Here is a 17,205-nt window from a genome sequence, read left to right as displayed (position 1 = left end):
CCTCACCTGCCCCGGGCGGCGCGGCGAGGGCGGAGAGGGGGAAGGGGGCGGGAGAGAAGGCCTGGGAGGAGGCCGGGGAGGAGCCTGCGCGGGGCCGGGAGCCGGCGCAAAGTGAAACTCCCGGCACTTGCGGGAGCGCGGGGAGCGGAGACGGGCTGCGCGCCCTCGGGCCGGACGCGCCCCGGCGCCCATGGCGCTGAGCAAGGGGCTGCGGCTGCTCGGGCGGCTGGACCCCGCGGGGGAGAGCAGCGTCCTGCTGGAGGCGCGAGGCCGCGGGGACTGCCTGCTCTTCGAGGCCGGCACCGTGGCCACGCTCGGTGAGTGCGACCCCACGGCGCCCCCGGGGAGCGGCGCCCGAGGCGAGGGCGCCTGCCGTGCCGAGACTTCGAGAAACGGGCACCTCCCTTCCCCGAGGTGACCATGGCCGGGAGGCGTGGAGACAGCCGGGGTGCGGGGTTGGGGGGGAGGGAGTTGCGCGAAGGCTGGGGGGCGCCCTTGTTGGAATGAGGCGACGCCGGGGACGCCCGAGTGCCCCTCTGGCGGGGCCCGGGACGCGGTGGCCCGCAGCACCTCCTGGGGGTCTGCCCTCACCGCGCCCGCCTGACGGTCGCGTTCTTGGAGAGCCGGTTGTGGCCTTTTATGCCCCGCGCTCCGCCGGGACACGTTACAGATTCAGAGAGATCCCAGGGGATTGATTTAGAAGCCGCCCCGCCCCTGTGCCTGGCGCTCGTTTTCTTTTGCACCTGTTGATGAAATCCGTGAGTGCCCGTTGGTGTGCGTGGGCCAGCTTCACTCCCGGAGGGGATGGGGACGCAAGCGCCGGAACGCGGACGCCGGAGAAACCCCTCTCTGATGGCACCTCTGCCCTACGTAAATACTTGGCCGAGAAGCGTCAGTTCTGCAAAGTAGAGAAAGAACGTGGAAGCAAATGTACTGCTTGGTGACTCGACCTCTGTGCTGGATGTGTTTGAAGTTGGGTGCCCAGCCAGTGTATTTCATGTCTGTGCTTCAGGAAGTCTTGAGACCGGCACTGTGCCAAGGGCTTTAGTGATGATCTCATGTTAACTTTCACAATTCCACAAAAGAGCTACTATTATCCCCAGATTGTAGATGAGTAAACTGAGGCCTGAAGAGGCTATGAAACTTGCTTGCCTGAGGTGACACACCTCTACCTGAGTCCTATGTGGCTGTGTTTATAACGTAATACAGCGCATGGTTTCCGGGTATCACCAGCCACCCCGTCTCTTGTTTGGTGGCCAACTTCATGAGGATGGCCAAAGCAAGCCAAACCAGGTAGGACTGTTAGAACTTTATGAACACTGGAGAGTAGCCTTCCTGTTGGTGTCCAGCTGGACCATATTACCTTGTTGGTAGCTCAACGCAGCTCAGAGGAAGGTCACTGTCCAGGTTGTGGACAACTAGTACACTCACAGGTAGAACAAACACTTTATCAATGTGCCTAGTCTTTTTTCCCTGCATTGTATGCATGCATCCTTCAGTTAGGAGATAGGGCTTGGAAGAATCATCTCTTCTATCTCAGTTTCCCTCAGCATGTCATTAGCCTATAGTCATCTGGCTTGTTTTCAGTCACTTGGTTACTGAAACAATGTCTCCAGTATTGTCAGTGTCATAGTGTGCATCGAATCGTCGGTGAAATTATTATCAGATTATTCCAGTTTGCGCTCTGTCCCCCCCTCCCCCCAATCCAAGTTTGGTCATTTGCTGAGGTCTTGGAAAGAAAAACCGCAGACATTTCCATTCCATTTCATATGTCTGCTTCATACCACATTTATCAGAGCTGAGAGATTAATTTCATGGTGCAAAAATCCTACTTCATCAAAAAGATTGAAACGTCCTTCAGTTGGATTACAGCAGCGTTAAGCAAGGTTCATGCCTATTTAAGAGTTCCTTTGAAGCCACTTGGACAAAAAGGCTTTATTTTTTTTCAAAAGCGAAGACTTTAAAAATGATTAATGAAAGTAGTATAATGCATATTTTCCATTTGGAAATGAAGTTTGGGCTGTGATGCATGTACATTACTTTTGGGATTACAGTATGCTGGATTCTAGTACAGAGGATGTAATGAAAGGAACTGGCATGTCCTGAACTCCTGTGTAGTCCACGTTTGTCACTTAACCTAGCACTCATTTTTCAGTAGAACTTGGGTTGAGTACTTAATTTGTAAAGTCTGTTTTTCTTAAGTGAAACTATTTTTATTATTTTTAAATTTTTTTAATGTTTCTTTATTTTGAAGAGAGAGACAGAGTGCGAACGGGGAGGGGCAGAGAGAGAGGGAGACAGAATCAATCCGAAGCAGGCTCCAGGCTCCAAGCTCCAAGCTGTCAGCACAGAGCCCGACACGGGGCTTGAACTCGCGGACCGTGAGATCATGACCTCAACCCAAGTCAGACGCTAAGTGAAACTATTTTAAAAAAGCAGCTGTAGTGCTTGGTGGTATTGCTCGTCCAGAGGAGGATTCTGATAGCCTTCTGTTACTAGAAAGCTGTTGTTTCAAACTTTTCAAGTATCCTAAACGCACCACAATTTGATAGAATGGCTCTGAACTTGAAATTCCCATCTGGATTTCAAAGGGCTAGCTTTTGTGCTTTCCTTTCCTTGAGGAGGAAGAGAGTACTTTCATTTTTTTCCCCAGAAGCTTTCAATGTCTGCTTTTGCGTGGGACCGTGCATCTGCGGAAGCCGGCATAGCTGGTGTTGGAATCCTGACCGGTTGCCCTTTCTAGGAGGTTCAAGGTTGTGGGCAGCTTCCTCTGAATTCAGCTGTGATTTCCTGTGATGGGTCTCCCCAGGGAGGAATCTGAGGCCAGGAAGATCTAAGCGAACGGTTTATCAGCATGTGGGTGGTGGTTTCTCCCCAGCCAGTGAGAGTTCCTAAATTCTGCCCAGCCCTGTGGCAGAGGCATGCCGCTTTTATAGGGAGCAGCTGGAGATCCCACAGCTCTTCAAGGCACTTTTTATCCCATGAGGACCCACACTTGAAAAGGCGTTTCACCACCCGGTAGGGGCTCACAACTGCTTAGCATTTCCAGGCACTGCTCAGGGGCTTGAACTGGGCCGAGAGTTTAGGAAAAAAGCTGATGATCTTTGGTTGGTCTGTTGCTGGGCAAAGTCCTTCTCTTCCACTGTGATTCTGCAGACGGTCCCCACGCCAGGCCATCTAGCCTGCTAGCAGGAAGGGTGCTGAGGGAATACTTCTAAATTCCTGCTTCTAAAAGAGTTAGGTTGAGAATCTATCTTAAATGTAGATCAGTGGGAACAGGAATTCGGAAGCAGAAAAGCTAAATGGAAGCAGAAAACCTAAAAGTATTGGCACCAATTTTTAAAGTTGTTACTAAGTTTTCTTGGTGAGCTGATTTAGTAGTGGGGGGCTTCTCAAGTATAGGTGAAAAGCCATAGCACGTAACAATTCCCTGTGGTCCCCGATCCAGAGTTAGCATGCAGATGTTCTCTTGTTGGCACATTGGGACAAAAGGTAGTTGCTGTCTCTCCCTTTGTCTCTGTTAGACTTAGTGTGGACCACACAAAGGGAAGTGTGACTATTGTTCATAGGTTTTGTTTTCAGAATGAGCACTGATACTCCAAAGGTCAGTGTTCTCCAAACAGCCCCTAGGAAGGGTGGCCTGCGAGTGTCTGTGTGTTTACACATGTGTTTGTGAGCCAGTGGGACTGGGTCTCCCCCCCCCCCCCCCAGCCACGCCTGCTGTTGAACAGTCAGCAGCAGGGATGGGGGTAGGAAGGAGGCCTGGGAGACTTAATTAAGTTAATTAGTAAGTGTCCCTAAATTACTTTGAGCTTCTGGGGGAAAAGTTTCTGTGTAAACACCAGGCTTGGGTTTTCCCAGCTGCTGTGTTTATATAGAGGCCACAATATCCTGCTTTGTTTGAATTGGTGAAATGGCGAGGCTTCTTCTGAACTGTTGCCTTGCCCACTTTCCCTGGCTTTGTGGCTTGGGATTATAGGTCAGTGCCTTAGAGTCCGACCTGCTTAAGAGCACTTGAGAGAATCAGTAAGTGGCCATATCATCAGCACTCCGGGGTGAAGACTGAAGTGCAGGTAGGACCCGATGGGGGGCCCCAGGCTCCTAACTTGGGAAGCGCCCCCACACCCCCTCCCCACCCCCGCTGGGCCACATGGCCTGTTGGCCTCCAAGGCTCATGCCCCGGTCTTTTTTCCTACTGGTAGGTCTGCTCAGCATAACATTTACAAATACACAAACTGGGTTAGTGTGTACTTCTACCTGTCGTTTTCATAACTCACCCATAGGAATGTGATTTCAGATCTTGCCAGCCTCCCTTTTAGGGCCATGTGGCTCAAAAACATTTCCCTTGACCTTTTTCTTAAAAAAAAAATTTTTTTTAGGGGCGCCTAGGTGGCTCAGTCGGTTAAGTGGCCGACTTCGGCTCAGGTCATGATCTCGCAGTCCGTGAGTTCGAGCCCCACATCGGGCTCTGTGCTGACAGCTCAGAGCCTGGAGCCTGTTTCAGATTCTCTGTCTCCCTCTCTCTCGGACCCTCCCCCGTTCATGCTCTGTCTCTCCCTGTCTCAAAAATAAATAAACGTTAAAAAAAATTAAAAAAAATTTTTTTAAATGTTTATTTTTTGAGAGAGAGAGAGAGAGAGAGAGAGAGAGAGAGAGACGGAGCATGAGTGGGGTAGGGGCAGAAAGAGGGAGACACAGAATCTCAAGCAGGCTCCAGGCTCCGAGCTGTTAGCCCAGAGCCCGACGTGGGGCTCAAACTCACGAACCTCGAGATCATGACCTGTGCCGAAGTCAGATGCTTAACTGACTGAGCCACCCAGGCGTCCCTCCCTTAACCTTTAATTGCGGACATTTGAAATGAACAAATGTAGAAGGAAAAATGAATCCCCTGTACCTATCACCCAGCATTGATATGTCAGTATATTTCAGTTCTGTGTCACACGTCCCTGTATTTTTTATGAAAAATGAATCTCCTAACATTGTATTGATTCGATTTCAAATAAGATTTTAATTTATTTGGCTTGGCTTTTCTTTTTTCTTGACTTGCATCCGTGTGTATCTGCGTAAGTTCAAAGTTTGCGGGACGGATTGAGATGTGGGCAAGAACAGAGATGGTGGTGTGAATTGATTCTGAGACTCTGGCCAGGATACATTTTGAAAAACCAAAGTGATCCCATGGGAAGAGTAAACCATCAGCTGGAAGAGCAGAGTGTCCCCACCCTGGGATGGCACTGATGGGCTCACAGGGACACCTTCGGGGGCTTGCCCTGTGCCTCTCATTGAAACGAGGAGTCGGGCCATTTGCACCCGCCTCCCTGGACCTCAGTCCAGATACACAGGACTCTGGAGGCTCCTACCCAGGTGGTGCCCAGTCTGTTTCCAACATGCTCGTGTCTTTTCCCGGGGTCGGTGACAGACTGCACAGTGCACGTGTCCACTCCAGACCCCAACGAAGGGAGAGTGGCAGGGGTGCCCGGAGGGGTGGAGGTGGACACATGCCACCCTGGCTGGGTGTCCTCAGGTGTGTGCATGAGGCCCCTGGCGGAGGGGTATGAAGCCCAGAAGCACGAGTGGGGACGGTGTCAGTGGAAAGAGAAGGGGCTCAGGCTAGGGGCACCTGCCCCCACTGGCTACATCCTGGACCTGATCTTCCAGTTAGCAACAGGGGTGAACTTCTCAAGCTAAGAGGGTAGAACATATTTTGTTTTTTGTTTTTTTTATTTAAAAAAAAAATTTTTTTTTCAACGTTTATTTATTTTTTTTGGGACAGAGAGAGACAGAGCATGAATGGGGGAGGGGCAGAAAGAGAGGGAGACACAGAATCGGAAACAGGCTCCAGGCTCTGAGCCACCAACCCTGAGCCTGACATGGGGCTCGAACTCACGGAGCACGAGATCGTGACCTGGCTGAAGTCGGACGCTCAACCGACTGTGCCACCTAGGCGCCCCGAACATATTTTGTTAAACAGAACTCTGGCAAGTGTTCTGGGTATCTGTGTAAGTCTGGATATCACTTCTGGGATGTTCCTTGGGTACCCAGGTCCCACTGTGTGATTTTTGGCCTCTCAGCTTCTATTGTGGGACTGGGTCAGCCTTTCCACCTGCGATGAGGAATATGTTCTGTTGTTGTTGGGTTTTTTGTCCCCCCCCCCCACCACCACCACTTGAAGTGTCCTTAACACCTTGGGGAACTGCCCCAGGCTCAGACTTGGGAATAAGATGAGGGGGGGAGGGGAGTCCCTAAGCATTTCCAGGCAGGGCTAGGTGGTGTGGTGGCCAGCTCACCTCAAGGAGAAAATCCGATCCAGCTTGCGAGGGTGTCTGCACCTGACCAAGCTGAGGGTTTGCAAGCAAAGCCCCCCCGAGCTGCACTAGCATTTCCAGGCGGCTTTTGCAGTGGCTGGTGCTTCTGTTGTCCACACTGGTGGATGTTGTGCACACACTGGTAGGTGTCGTCCCCACACGGGTAGGCGTCATCTGCGCTCTGGTAGACATTGTCCATGCACGGGTAGGTGTCGTCCATACACTGTTAGATAAGGGGCTGTCAGTGGGCACGCCAGGGTCTACCTTCAAGGTCAACACAAAAGAGCCCAGTTATGGGCACTTTCTGTTTCTAAGGAATGCTGGAAGGAGCCCTGGGGTACTGGTATGTGAATGTGAGTCATTTTTGAGGACAATTTAATGAAAACCTTAAGAAATATGTATGACCTTGATCTAGTATCAAGGGTAGATACTATCCTGGTATCAATGGACAGATATTTATTTCGGGATATACTCATACATCATGAGCCCATTTTGCTTTAAGGATGTTCATTGCAAGCTGCTTTGAATTTTTAGCTGACAATATAAACTTTGGTCCAACTTGATAATAATAGCTAATATTTATGGAAAAAAATAGCTAACATTTAGGGCGCCTGGGTGGTTCAGTCGGTTGAGTGTCCAACTTCAGCTCAGATCATGATCTCGTGGTTTGTGAGCTCAAACCCTGCATCGGGCTCTGTGCCGATAGCACGGAGCCTGGAGCCTACTTTGGATTCTGTGTTTCCCTCTCTCTCTGCTCTCCACCCCCCCCCACTCTCTCAAAAAATAAATAAACATTAAAAAAATAGCTAACATTTATGGAGCACTTACTGTGTACCAGGTGCTATTCTAAGGGGTTGACATGTATTGATTTATTTAATCCTCACAATGAGGCAGGTACGAAATAGATTCCATTTAACACTTGGAGAAAGTGAGGCACAGACAAGCATAAGAACTCGTATGAGGTTCTACCTCTAGTTAGTGGTGGAGCCATGATTTGAACAACGCCCCGGAGGCTCTAGAGAACAGCGTGTTTAGTAAAAATCTCCTCCCTAGAAAAAAAAGAAGATTCAATGTGTGTATGAAAAAGACTAGCTGTGTCCCATCGTCTCTGTGCTTATTTTGGGTTTCAAAACACACGTGTGGTCGGTGGAGATCAGGGGTGCTGGTGAGTGTAAGCATCAGTACAGCATCCCCGTCGTGACTGGAGCTTTGTCCGATGCTTGCGTAAACAGGAGTGTCCAGGCTTGGGGAAGCAGCTACCCACTGAGAGGTGCATGTGATCTCACAAAGGGGACATCTTCAAGAGAAGTGTGTGGGCTTCAGTCCTGCCTTCCAGCAGGGCTGAGGCTTGCGCCTGGTATCCTTCCATATGGATGTCCCCAGCACCTAGAACAGAGCCTGATTAGGACTCGAAGCTCTGAAGAAAGTCCTAGGTTTCTTAGCCTGGAGGCTTCTAAGCATGTCCAGGCTCCCCCAGGATATGCTTCCGAGTGTGAGGACCATCAAACAGATAACATGTTGGACTGGTGTCTTCCTGAAGAGCCCCTCAATTTGGAGTGGGGGGGAAATGCCTGAGGGAGTGAATGTATCTTCCTGCCCTACCTTTGCTTGTCTTGGAGAACTCGGGCGCTGTGCCGACTGGGTGGACAGAATTGTGGTTTGCACCCAAGGTGGGCACTGGGCGACTGTCGTGGGCACGGCGCTTGGCAAAGGGCCTGTCCGGGACAGCCGGATGCCTCTGGCCAGGTCCTGGGGCGGTGGCAGTCTGCACTCATGACATACGAAGCTGGAGGGTTGCCATTTGCTTGTAAAGCTTCCGGGTTCAGAAAATGGCTCCAGGCGGGAGGGTTCACCTGGAGCATAGTAGTGAAGGAGGGCAGGCAGGGTAGCTCCTTCTGGAGAACCAATTCCTGGGAGCAGTTCCAAAGTATGAATGCAAAAGTCTGAGCTTAATCTTACAGCAGTTTTTGGAGGATAAGGAACTCTCCTGGAGAGCCTTTTGTAGTGTCACGGGAGCTAGTATTTAATTCTGTTCCCGCATCTCTGTGTGTTTCTGCCTCACCTCCTCCCTTCTCTGAGGCCGAGCCTGATGGAGCCGACCCTCCCTGACCTCCTGGAGCCCCTGACCACAAGCTGCTGTGCTGCATTTGTCCACTCCCCCAGAACAGGCCTCATCTTTTTTTTTTTTTTTAATTTTTTTTTTAATGTTTATTTTTGAGAGAGAGAGAGAGAGAAAGACAGAGCCAGAGCATGAATGGGGGAGGGGCAGAGAGAGAGAGAGGGAGACACAGAATCCGAAGCAGGCTCCAGGCTGCGAGCTGTCAGCACAGAGTCCGACACGGGGCTCGAACTCACAGACCACGAGATCATGACCTGAGCAGGAGCCAGACGCTCAACCCACTGAGCCCACTCGGGTGCCCCAGCAGTCATCTTCTGCCATTGCTGCCCCCTGACAAGATCTGAGGAGATGCTGAGGGCAAACCAGGTGCTAAGAAATGAAGAGGGATGTTCCTTTGTTCTTTAAAGCAGTGTGAGGTCCGAAGCAGAACTGGGCCACCGAAAACACTCCTAGTTTTGGAATTGATGTGGGATTGGGGGCTGTGGGGCGGGGAGAGGGTAGGGAGTTAACATCTGATTCTCGGACCCGGCATAGGACTCGGGTGGCCCGGACACCCATCAAGATCTTGGAAAATGGGCGATTTAAGGTGAACAGTGCATGATGTACAGTTTCTTCTCTCTACTGACTAGCTGCCTTTTTGTATTCAACTTGTATTGACTTATTACTCATTGGTGGTAGTAATCTCTACTCAGAAAAAGCAAACTACTTCCCTTTCCTTGGGTCTGACTCTAGAATGTTCTGGTGAGGCCTACTGGTAGGAGAGGGAAGACCTGAATTCTATCTAGCCCTGGCTCCTTATCTGAGGGAATTGAGTTAATCCACACTTGAATCTTAGGAGAAATTATCTGGCCAGGTAAAATCTAAGGTGGCTCTGATCCAAGTCTGAGCTAAGAATGTCTGCTATACATTTTGTATTAGAGACTTATGAATTAATTAAAATGCATGAGATGATCTCTCCTTGATTCTGCCCTTTTCCGATAACCAGCAGAAAAAATTTAAAAAGCAGGAACAATTTAGCTTAAATTAGGGCCACAGAGTAAGGTATTTATTAAAATAGCATAAAGTGTGCTAAAGTAAATAGCTCCTTTAGTTGGTCCTTATTAATTTCCATTAACGTTCTGAAAATCCTGTCCTTCAACATAAACATAGCTTTGTTTTTTAACAGGCTGCTCTGGAGGGGGAGTTTGTGTGCCTGGGAATGTGTGATCTAGTTTCAGCTGCTTCACTGACTGTGTGTTGCAGAACTTAAGCTTCACCATGAATCTTATTCATGGCTGATAAATCCTGTATGTTGGAGAAACTCTTTAAGGAGAGGAGACCGTTTTCTGTGGCTCCTGCTTCGCAATTAAGCAGAACTGAGGTCCGGAGCCAAGCTGGATCCCGCTGGCAGAAAGAGTGACTGATAGAATGCAGTCCGATCGATGTGCTCTGGTTCAACAGAACTGTGACACTCGCATCACGGCCTACTTCAATAATGGGCTTGTTTTTATTTAAATGCTGTGGGTAAAGAAAGGAGTATTGGAAAACTTGGGCCGGAAATAACTTGCCACCAGCCCGGGCCTGAGCCAGGCCCTCGTGACAAGGTCCAACATAGTGGTATCTGCTTACCTTTTCCGCAGACCACCAGGAGGGGAGAGGGGAGCAACAGCCTTGGAGCAGAGGGGAGGAGCCTGTGGCTCAGGAGAGGAGGGGCCTGTGGCCCAAGAGGGGAGGGGCCTGTGGCTCAAGAGGGGAGGGGCCTGTGGCTCTGGAAGGGAGGAGCCGTGGGGCAGAGCGGAAGAGGGAGCCAGTACTGCCCTCCATTTCCTCCGCCGCGTCCCTTGCTTTCCAAGCTGATCTGTCTAGAGGGGGCACTTTTCTCTAATTCACAGAAAGGCACCGTGTGGGCCGTAGGCCGCCTTGGAGAAGGTAGTCCTATAAAGGCCTTTTTCGAACTTTTATGGCAGTGATAAAATTTGAATTCCACTGTGGAACTGGAATTTGTAGCTTACCCCTGCAACAGAGGGGCGCGCGTCACATAAGATCACACAGGCGAAGTGAGGAATTGTCATGACATGCCATTGCCTGCAGACCGATGGCTCCAGACTTGGGGGGTTTCAGGTGTGTGTCCGACTTCAGCGCTCTCGGCCTCAGGTTTCTGGTTTCGTTTGCTGTCAGGAAATTTATGTAGCTGAGAGCTTATTAGAATTTTGTCTTCAGGGGCGCCTGGGTGGCTCGGTCGGTTAAGCGTTCGACTTTGTCTCAGGTCATGATCGCGCGGTTCGTGAGTTCAAGCCCCGCGTCGGGCTCTGTGCTGACAGCTCGGAGCCTGGAGCCCGTTTCCGATTCTGTGTCTCCCTCTCTCTCTCTGCCCCTCCCCCGTTCATGCTCTGTCTCTCTCTGTCTCAAAAATAAATAAACGTTTTTTAAAAAAAAAAAGAATTTTGTCTTCAAAGAGAAAATAGACCCAGATCGAAGACTGGGCGTGTGATCCTGCAAGAAAAGTTTACAGGTTGAACTTTGTGACTCCGGTTAGCTCACTCACTGGCTTCCCCCTGGGCTTTCTAGGAGAAGCCTCAGCCCTGTGGCGTGTGTGTGCTCCCCTCCTGAGCACTGTCAACCCTTTTGGGTGCAGGTGATAAGACTGTGCACCTAGAACAGCCAGGAGACACATCCTGAAGTATCTGGCAGTGAAACGATATCAGGTCTGGGATTTGTTTGGCAATACTGTGGGAAGCAGATGGATGGACACGCGCACGCGCACACACACACACACACACACACACACACACACACACACACTGGGGGGGAGGAAGCAAGTGAAATGAGCCTGGAGAAATGCTGATAACTCTTGGAGCCGGGTGACAGGTATGTGGCGGATTGTGAGACGTAGAGAATTAATAAGCTGGATGCTTTTCAAGCTCAGCAGAGAAAAATTGATGACTTTCCAAGACACCATGATTAGTCAATTAGAAATTAGAGTATCAAATAGGAAAAAAAAAAAAAAAAAGATTCTACCCCCAGCGACAACAGTTTCTGAGAATAAACATAATAAAATATGGGAGGTCTAAAAGGAGAAGACTACAAAACTTCACTAAAGCATCAAATAATTGGAAAGGTATACTGTATTCTTTGATAGGAACACTGACAATGTGAAGATGTTCTTCTCCGGCTAATCTATAAATGCAAGTATCTATGAGTAAAATCCAATGAAATTCCAATAGCAGTGTGATATAAAACATAACGGGCCGACTGGAGTATGTCTGGGACCCCCCCCGCCCCCCTCCCCACACACACTTAAACTAAATGGCAGCACCATATGGGTGGGGCAGAGACTCAGGACAAAAACGACTGAGTCATGCTGGTCCTACTGTTTTCCTCCACTCCACCCAATCCCCTGGCAGGTCCAGACTTCTCTACCTGCACATATACCTGGATGCCACCAGCGCCCCGCTGCGTAGGTACAGCACTAGTCCAGTCACTTGGACTGGCCTCCTAACTAGTGTTCCAGCCACCACTCCCAAGGCTTCCCCAGCCCCCATGCAGGGGCCTGCTCAAGCCTGCACCGCCTACGTCCTCTGCCCTGGCTCCTTCTCCAGTCTCCTCTCTTGCCATTTCCCGAGCTTACGCCACTTGAGCAGCCCTGACTGGCTCCTGCCTCATCTTTGTATTTGCTGTGCCTTCTGCCTGCACTGCTCTGCCCCCAGACCTCTGCTCGGCTGCGGCCTCCTCATTCAGGGCTAACTCGATGATTTGGGCAAGACTTTCCTGGCCACCCTCGCGCAACTAACCTGTGCACTCCACGCTCCCCACGCCCCCGTTGTCTCCGTTCTGTCACCTGCTTTCTTGTCTTCCTACCACTGGTCACCAAAAGCAACTTCTGTGTTTGCTTTTGCATACATTGCATGACGTTGTTCACCATGAGAGTGCAGGCTCTATGGGAGCAGGGTGGTGCGGGTTGCGTTGTGTCCCCCAAAAAGATAATGTTCAAGTCCTAACCCACGGTAACTGAATGTGACCTTACCTGGAAATCAGGTCTTTGCAGCCATAATTAAGATGTAAATTCAGGTGAAGTCATGCCGGCATAGGGTGGGCCCTTAATCCAGTAGGATTGGTGTCTTTATAAAAAAAGGAGACACAGAAACAGACATACACAGAGGGGAGACGGTCATGCGACGGAGGCAGAGATTGGAGTGACATCTTGGCCACCAGCCTAGGACCAGAAGAGCCGAGGAATGAACCTCCTCTAGAGGCTTCAGAGGGAGCAGGGTCCCGCCAATACCTGATCTTGGACCTCTGGCTCCTAAAACCGTGAGAGCATACATTGCAGTTATTTTAAGTGCCCCAGTTTGTGCTACTTGGTTCCAGCAGCCCCAGGAAACCCCTACAAGGGGCATCGTGTGTTGTTCGGTACTGTCTTCTCAGCCCTGTCTGGTGTGCGGAGCAGCCCCAGAAACACTGCTGAATGATGAAGGAATGACAAAAATAGCCAAGAAGATTTTGAAAAAGATCAGTGAGGACGGATTTGATCTCCCAGATAGTAAAGCACACCACAAAACCAGAAGAACGGTATAATGGACAAAAATCAATAGAATAGAAGAGAGGGCTCACAGTCTTATGTAAATAGATTAGTTTATTGTAACTTAGGTGATGATTTAATCAGCCAGGGGAAAGGTGGATATTCAACGAATGGTGTTGGTTGGTGTCATCAACCAGTGCTGTGCCCCGTGGGGCTCTTCGTTTATTCAGCCAGATATTCAGATCGGGTTCCCCTTGGATTTTCTAGTCTGAAAGGAGGAGGGCAGAAACCTCGGCTTGCCCGCAGGACAGCGCTGGCTCTCCCTCTCCTGGGCAGTGAGTGGTCTCTCCAGGAGCTCCTGCAGGTGACTGCTTCGCACAGCCATCCATCGGGTCCCTAGCTCCTCCCATCATTAAGCCTTGCACCCTGTAGGAGCCATATCCTTTATAAAACCCCGACAGGTATAGATTCCAGGCTTCCCCCAAGCCCTGAGCCTGGTGTCCTCGTCGGCAGGTATAATTCATGTATGGCTCTTCCCTGTCCGGGAGCAATTGGCCGATTAAGGTCATTTTTACCAAAAGCAATGTTATCTAGTAACGCAGTTGATGGTTTACCTTTATGGGGTTCCTAGGTTTTGTTAAGCCTATGTGGATGTTAATTAAGTTAGAGCCCTATAGTATATCAGACTTTAAAAGAAATTACAGAAGTCATTAAGGTTAAATATAAAGAGGGGCACCTGGGTGGCTCAGTCAGTTGAGCATCCGACTTCGGCTCAGGGTACCATCTCATGGTTTGTGAGTTCGAGTCCCGCGTCGGGCTCTGGGCTGACAGCTCGGAGCCTGGAGCCTGCTTGGGATTCTGTGTCTCCCCGTCTCTCTCTGCCCCTCCCTGCTCATGCTTTGTCTCTCAAAAATAAATAAACATTAAAAATTAAAAAAATACATATATAAAGAGCTCAACTTTTAAAGTATTAAAAGAACTTATAGGAGGAGCATGCACAGTTTCATAGTGTGAAAGGCTTTCTAAACAAAGCGTAACGCTCAGAAGTCATAAAAGAAAAAAAAAACCTGACAGATTTAAGAAATATATATAAATGAGCGAGTCCTAAGTGTACAGCTCCATGAATTTTCACCGAGTGAACTCACCCATATCACCAGGGTGAGATCTAGAAACAGAGCGTTGGGGGCACCCAAGGACCCCTGCTCAGCCTTTACCCTGTGTCAGACTGATAGACTGATTACATAAATATTTAAAACTCCAGGGTATAAAAAGATACCATAAAGGTAGTTTAAAAACGAGCAGCAGGGGCGCCTGGGTGGCTCAGTCGGTTGAGCGGCCGACTTCAGCTCAGGTCACGATCTCACACTCCGTGAGTTCGAGCCCCGCGTTGGGCTCTGTGCTGACCGCTCAGAGCCTGGAGCCTGTTTCAGATTCTGTGTCTCCCTCTCTCTGACCCTCCCCCATTCATGCTCTGTCTCCCTCTGTCTCAAAAATAAATAAACGTTAAAAAAATTAAAAAAACAAAAACAAAACAAAAAAAAAAAAACGAGCAGCAGCCTGGAAGGAAACTGTGTATAACTATTTGCAATATATAAAAGGGTCAAAGATTGATAATCATTGGATATAAAAGAGCTCCCGTAGATCACAAAGAAGAAGAACAGTTTACCAGAAGAGATGGCAAAGGATATCTAAGTCATCCTCAAAAGGAAGAAGTCAAATGGCCCAAGCCATGGAGCCAGCACTGGCCACTCCGTCTTGGGCTGTCAGCAGTGCCCGACGAGGGAGTGCTGGTTCTGTTCTCCATTCTTCCATGGAGGCTCCTGTGACAGACACTGCATTCCACCCGGTGTCACCCCTCCCTCCTGGCCCTGCAGCTGTGCCCTCACACCTGTCTCTCCCCTTAGGCCTTTACCCCTTTCCCAGGAGATATTCGTTTCTCTCATGCACTGGCTCCCAGGTCATCCCCCACAGGCTTCCAGACAGGCCCAGATTTGACTTGTCCTCCAGGTGACACCCCTGCTCAGGTTCAGGCAAAGCTCAGCACGAGGAACATCAGGGCCGGGCTCAGGTGCTTGAGGCATGAACAGCAGTTGTGGTATCACCGGGAGTGGCAGGAGGCAGAAAGGGGGCCACCATTGCCAGGGGTTGGGGCAGGCGGTAGGTATGGCGTCCATTCAAAAAGGGGAGTTGAGGAGGACAAAGTAGGCCCCCAGAAAGGAGTGTGGGACAGGCAAAGTGTTCATTCTGTAAAGGCGAACTTCCCCAGAGAGAGGCTGCTGAACAGAAGGATTTCACAGGTAAATGACAGGGGGGTCCAGACATGGCTCCCACCCCCTGGAGATGTGCGCTCAGGTGAGCATGGAAAAGATTGCCAGGCCGGGTGGTAAATCCAGCTGCTCAGCTAGCCCAGGGATTCCCAAGCACGTGCGACCTTCTGTTCATGGAGCACACATAACACCTCAGGGCACACCGGGGTCTCCTGGAGTGCCGTTGGGGAATGCCGTGCCGTGAAGTGGTTGAGATTGAAAGGTCGGGTTCTGACCCAGCCACAGACTTTTCTGTTACCAAGGCTGGGCGGAGCGAATTCCAGGTATAGAAAGACTTTGGCCGGTTGGTAAATTAGAGGAGGCGGTTCCCAAATCAATGAAATGTGGTTAAGAGGGTCATTTGAGGTGTCTTCTGCCTTTTTGTAAAAATAGCGTGACTGTCTTCCCCCGATGTTGTGAGGGGCCTCTGTGAAGGAGCAGACATGTTTAATTAACAGACACGTATGGAAGGAGAGGCCAAAGTAGTCGCAGTAGATGCCCCCAAATACTGTGTGTGGGGATGCGGATAACACAGCACAGTTAATGCGTCTGCCCAGAGTTGAACTCGCTTCATGTTTCCTGGGTCTCTGTGCACAGTGTTTGCCCCCCGCGAGGCTGCAGCTCTTTGTCTTTGCGGTGCATCTAATCCAGGTAAGCGGACTGGTGTTCCAGTCACGTCTCTAATGCTAGTTTTCTCCTAAACAACAACAACAACAACAACAATTTTTTAAAAATCAGAGAAGCCTGAGAAATGAATTATAGTCTGTTTTCTGGATTCTGGATTAAAACATAGAATAGGAATTGGCCTTTTGTGGACGGATGAAGCTTTCATCTTCCTGGAACTGTGACCTGTGCTCAACAGATCCTCGCCCGCCAGCCTCTTGGAACACTGCCTCCACCTGCACGCACTCCCCCAGACGGAGCCTTGCTGGCGGCGGGCAGGCATCCTTCTCGCTCACTGCCACTCTCAGGCCAGGGTTCCTCCTCCTCCCCCTAGAAAAACGGCTCTTGTGGACGCACACGCCTCCTTGTTGAGGTCTCCCTTCCTCTGGGCCACGCTGTCATTCACAGAGGAGCTGGGCTCCTGGCTTCCTGGGTTCTCCCACCGCAACTCCTGTCCCCATCCCCGGTGAGCCCACGCCTCTTAGCGTGATGCCCCTGCTTCTGGCCTCTCTCTGGCCTCACCTCCTCACGACCGAGCCCTCCCTTCCCCTCACTTCACACCGCTAGACCTTCCCGGCACCAGGTACCATGCCACCTGCAAGTTCAGCTTCAGGCATCCTTCTCTGCGACCCGCTGTCCTCCTCGCACCCCAGACAGTTCTGCAGCCGCCAGCCCTTAGTGTCCCGGCCCCGCAACCTTCCCGCCACCCTCCCCTCCCCTCCCCTGCCCTTCTCTTGCTTACGGTGCGCCTCGTGGCCGTGACCACTCCTGCACACACTCTCCGCTCTCTTGCACACACTCCTCCCTTGGGTGCGTGCGGAGCAGCCCCGCCCCGCAAGCCCGGGGTGAGGCCACGCCCCTTCCACCCCAGGCATGCGCCCTTGTTGCTGAGAGTGGCCGGAGGAAACCACGACCACGCCGGCTTGTTGCAGTTTCACATGGGGTCTTCGACGCTGGTCAGTCATCTTACCGGACTTTCCTACCCAGGTTGCTCTTCCTCACCGTGCGATGGCTATTTCACATCTTCTCGAGCCTTCGACACCTTGGCCCTCTCAGCTAGTGTTTTGCTTCCTATATCACTGAGAAAATAAAAGGAATTAAGAGGAGAACTTTCGCAAGCCCCACCACTTCACGTGTTTGCTGGCGCCCGCCACCTTCCCTCTGTTACAGCGCTGACCCCCTGCCCCTGTTCTCTATCTTTCCGCCTCGTCCCCTCCCCCCTTTAAACACTTTGTTCCCACATTTCCCCCTTCCCTTCCTAGCCAGGTGATTTCCATCATTAAACCGACAGACAGTCGTATCCCAGGTTGCGTCCCA

General features: G+C 50.7%; 1 protein-coding gene and 2 long non-coding RNA genes across 7 annotated transcripts in view; 1 reads left to right on the top strand and 2 right to left on the bottom strand.

The window, feature by feature from the left end:
* The window catches only part of LOC121013254 (uncharacterized), a 23,959-nt gene extending 10,265 nt beyond the window's left edge, over window positions 1–13,694 (bottom strand). The window contains exon 1 of the long non-coding RNA XR_005782603.1: window positions 12,621–13,694. This is a non-coding gene — a long non-coding RNA (uncharacterized LOC121013254). The remainder of the gene's footprint in view (window positions 1–12,620) is intronic.
* SYNJ2 (synaptojanin 2) overlaps window positions 120–17,205 on the top strand; it is a 106,478-nt gene continuing 89,392 nt past the window's right edge. For 3 of the 4 annotated variants that reach the window (XM_040448769.1, XM_040448770.1, XM_040448768.1), the window contains exon 1: window positions 121–317. In XM_040448769.1, coding sequence (XP_040304703.1) covers window positions 191–317 — 127 coding nt within the window. In that variant the 5' untranslated portion in view covers window positions 121–190. Of the gene's footprint in view, window positions 318–17,205 lie in introns of all 4 variants that reach the window. The other variant, XM_040448772.1, reaches the window with a different exon arrangement.
* Window positions 15,624–17,205, bottom strand: part of LOC121013253 (uncharacterized) — a 3,472-nt gene continuing 1,890 nt past the window's right edge. For both annotated transcript variants that reach the window (XR_005782602.1, XR_005782601.1), the window contains 2 exons: window positions 16,859–16,967; window positions 15,624–15,922 (listed from right to left, as the gene is read on the bottom strand). This is a non-coding gene — a long non-coding RNA (uncharacterized LOC121013253). The remainder of the gene's footprint in view (window positions 15,923–16,858; window positions 16,968–17,205) is intronic.

This window comes from Herpailurus yagouaroundi, unplaced genomic scaffold, assembly GCF_014898765.1.
Source record: "Herpailurus yagouaroundi ecotype Mexico unplaced genomic scaffold, PumYag 198, whole genome shotgun sequence".
Taxonomy (NCBI): domain Eukaryota; kingdom Metazoa; phylum Chordata; class Mammalia; order Carnivora; family Felidae; genus Herpailurus; species Herpailurus yagouaroundi.
This window is presented reverse-complemented; position numbering and strand designations above follow the sequence as displayed.